At 33.7% G+C, this 2,897-nt stretch overlaps 1 protein-coding gene across 1 annotated transcript; it reads left to right on the top strand.

The window, feature by feature from the left end:
* Positions 1-473: 473 nt before the first annotated feature.
* JH06_5510 (hypothetical protein) lies at positions 474-2,244 on the top strand (the record flags this gene model as incomplete). Its single annotated transcript, XM_014669365.1, has 3 exons — positions 474-2,013; positions 2,043-2,132; positions 2,162-2,244. 3 exons carry the CDS (start codon positions 474-476, stop codon positions 2,242-2,244), a joined length of 1,713 nt encoding a protein of 570 aa, XP_014524851.1.
* Positions 2,245-2,897: the final 653 nt, after the last annotated feature.

The following is a 2,897-nucleotide window of genomic DNA, read 5'->3' on the forward strand; positions in this document are numbered from 1 at the left end:
AGAATATAGAATTGATAGGAAATTGGATGAAGAGTGATTGATGATATTGAGAAATGGATAAGGGCTACTTGGTGAGTACGAGATGATATTGCTTTTTTGGATTTATACCATAATTGTAATTTTGGTTGATAGGTTTAATATGATAATGTGTTAGTAATGAGCGTTCATCTGTTTCTTTCAATTTCACTGAAGTATTTAGAACTGTTAGTTTAACAGAAGTATTTTTGTTTATATAGCTCACTAACAATTGTGCAGTTGATGATCACTCAATCATTATTCTTTTATTGTTGCATATTTGTTAACACGTTGTTCCATAATATTGTGTGAAGAATCAATCTACTCATCTCGAATTCTTTCTTTTCATCCAAATAGCTGTTGGGATAATTTGTAGCGAATGTACATGAAGTAGAGTAAAATAGGATATATAATAGGGAATTCATTAAGATGCATTGTTCATTGATTCTTTAACTGAGATGAGCAACATCATAGTTACGAATTGTAGTTTGCCTCTTGTCTTTCTCGGTAATTATGTGATAGAGAATGTAGAAATGATAAGTGGTAATGAATTTAGTGGGAAAATGAGAATCGGAGTATTGATTGATAATGAACGATATGAGATGAGAGTAGAAATGAAAGAAGGAAAGAAAGAGGGAAATGGTTTGATTGTGAGAGAAGATGGAACACTGTTTATGAGAATGATGTTTGTGAATGATGAATGTGAAGGAGAAATAATGAAGAAGGATAAGTATGGCAACATTGTATTGAGAGGAAGAGTGGAGAAGGGAACGGAGGTGGGGATATGGATAGAATATGATGAGTCGGAAGAAGAGATATGGAGAGGATTATATCGAAATGGAAAGCGATATGTAACACTGAAAGAACAAGATGGAATGAAAGGATTCTATTCAGAAGTGAATATGAATGGAGAATTGTTGAGTGTGAGTGAATATGATGATAAGTGGATGAAGAATGGAGTATGTTTTGAAGTGGAGTCAGGATACCTGAAGAGAGAATGTGTGTATGAGAATGGAATGAAGAAGAGAGTGATTCGAGAATTCACTGATAATGGATTAATGAGATTGTTTGATGATAATGGAGAGAAGGTGTATGAAGGAGTATGGTTTGGAGATGTGGTGAATGGATTTGGGATTCATCGTCGAATGGAAGGAATGAAAGGATTCTTCAAAGAAATGAATGGGAATGGAGAATTATTGAGTGTGAGTGAATATGATGAATATGGATTATTGAAGAATGGTAAGTGTTTTGAGTATGAAGGAGGAAGATTGATTAGAGAATGTGAATACAAGAATGGAAAGATGATGAGAGTATTGAGAGAATGGAAAGGAGAATGTATGATTGAATATGATGATAATGGAATGAGAGTATATGAAGGAAGATTTGAAGGAGATATGATGAAAGGATTTGTTCGAGAAGGAGAAGGTAAAGAATATGGAATTGATGGAAAGAGTGCATTGTATGTAGGTGGATGGAAGAATGGATTGAGAGATGGATATGGAAGTGAATTCAAAGGATTGAATCCTGTGTATATTGGAGAATGGAAGAATGGATTGAGACATGGAAAGGGAAAGGAATTGAATGAGAATGAAGAAGTGGTAAGAAGAGGGAAATGGATCAAAGGTGAATATGTTGGAATCAAACGATTTGAAAATGGATATGGGAATGACTTGAGAGTATTAGATAGCGATAGTTTGAAAAGAGTTGCAAGACTTGAGATTGGAGATGATTGTTTTACGAAAGTGAATCGAGTTGTAGTTGATGGACTGAATGAATTGGAAAGTGTGATCATTGGTGAGAATAACTTCCATCTCGATGGGAACACTGGAATAGGAAGCAAATGTGTGATAATGAATTGTGATCAATTGAAAGAAATCCGAATTGGAATCAAGACGTTTTATTGGTATGAAACATTTGAATTAATGAATCTCCCTTCTCTCATATCCATTCAATTGGATGATAATGCATTTCGTTTATGTCATTCAATAGTATTTGAGAGTATGAATGATTGATGAATGATGAATGAGATCTGACTAGGCTTCAGTCTATCATTCTTGGATGGGCGGCATTTGATGGTGGAAATACTCCTAAAGAATCGAATGTAGTGATAATGAAGAGTATAAAAGAATATGATATTGATTATCAGATCTCCCTTCTTTATCTCAAATGAAAGGTGATGGACTCAATTTCGCTTGGACAAGAAAGATGACACTGGAGAGTGATAATTGATCATTGTATTTGAAATAGATATTCCACTAATAACTGAAGAAGGTATTCAGCTTACTGGTGACGATACATTCTGTAGGGTAAAAGAATTGAACTGTTCAAGTATGTTTCATGGATTGGTAATGATTGAGATGCTGATTCTCTTGAACAGTACATTCGACACAAAATAACAAACTACTAATAAACCATCCCCAACTATAGTATTCAACAACATGCACTTCCTGTAAACTAGTCAATAGTAATTGTACAAAATAGGGTAAACTTTTGCACGATGTTTATTTCACAAGATCATACAATCCACTACAAATAGGTAGAAATTATATATGAGTAGAGTATCAATAGATAATATAGGATCAGTTACAGGCAAAATAAAGAGATCAAGGAATAGCTGCTACTTTAAGATCGTGTACAAATTACTCCATTTTGTTCAAATAATACATAAATGAGGGACACTGATAATGAATACATATATACAAAACAGAGAAGCAAATAAGTCAAGTAAAAGGAGAGACTCAGTTCAAAATGGAGTAAAAACTCTATTCTACCACTGAAAAAGACAAAAAAGCAATATCATCTCGTACTCACCAAGTAGCCCTTATCCATTTCTCAATATCATCAATCACTCTTCATCCAATTTCCTATCAATTCTATATTCT

This window comes from Blastocystis sp. subtype 4, assembly GCF_000743755.1.
Source record: "Blastocystis sp. subtype 4 strain WR1 chromosome Unknown seqid_0620, whole genome shotgun sequence".
In the NCBI taxonomy this organism is placed as follows: Eukaryota; class Bigyra; order Opalinata; family Blastocystidae; genus Blastocystis; species Blastocystis sp. subtype 4.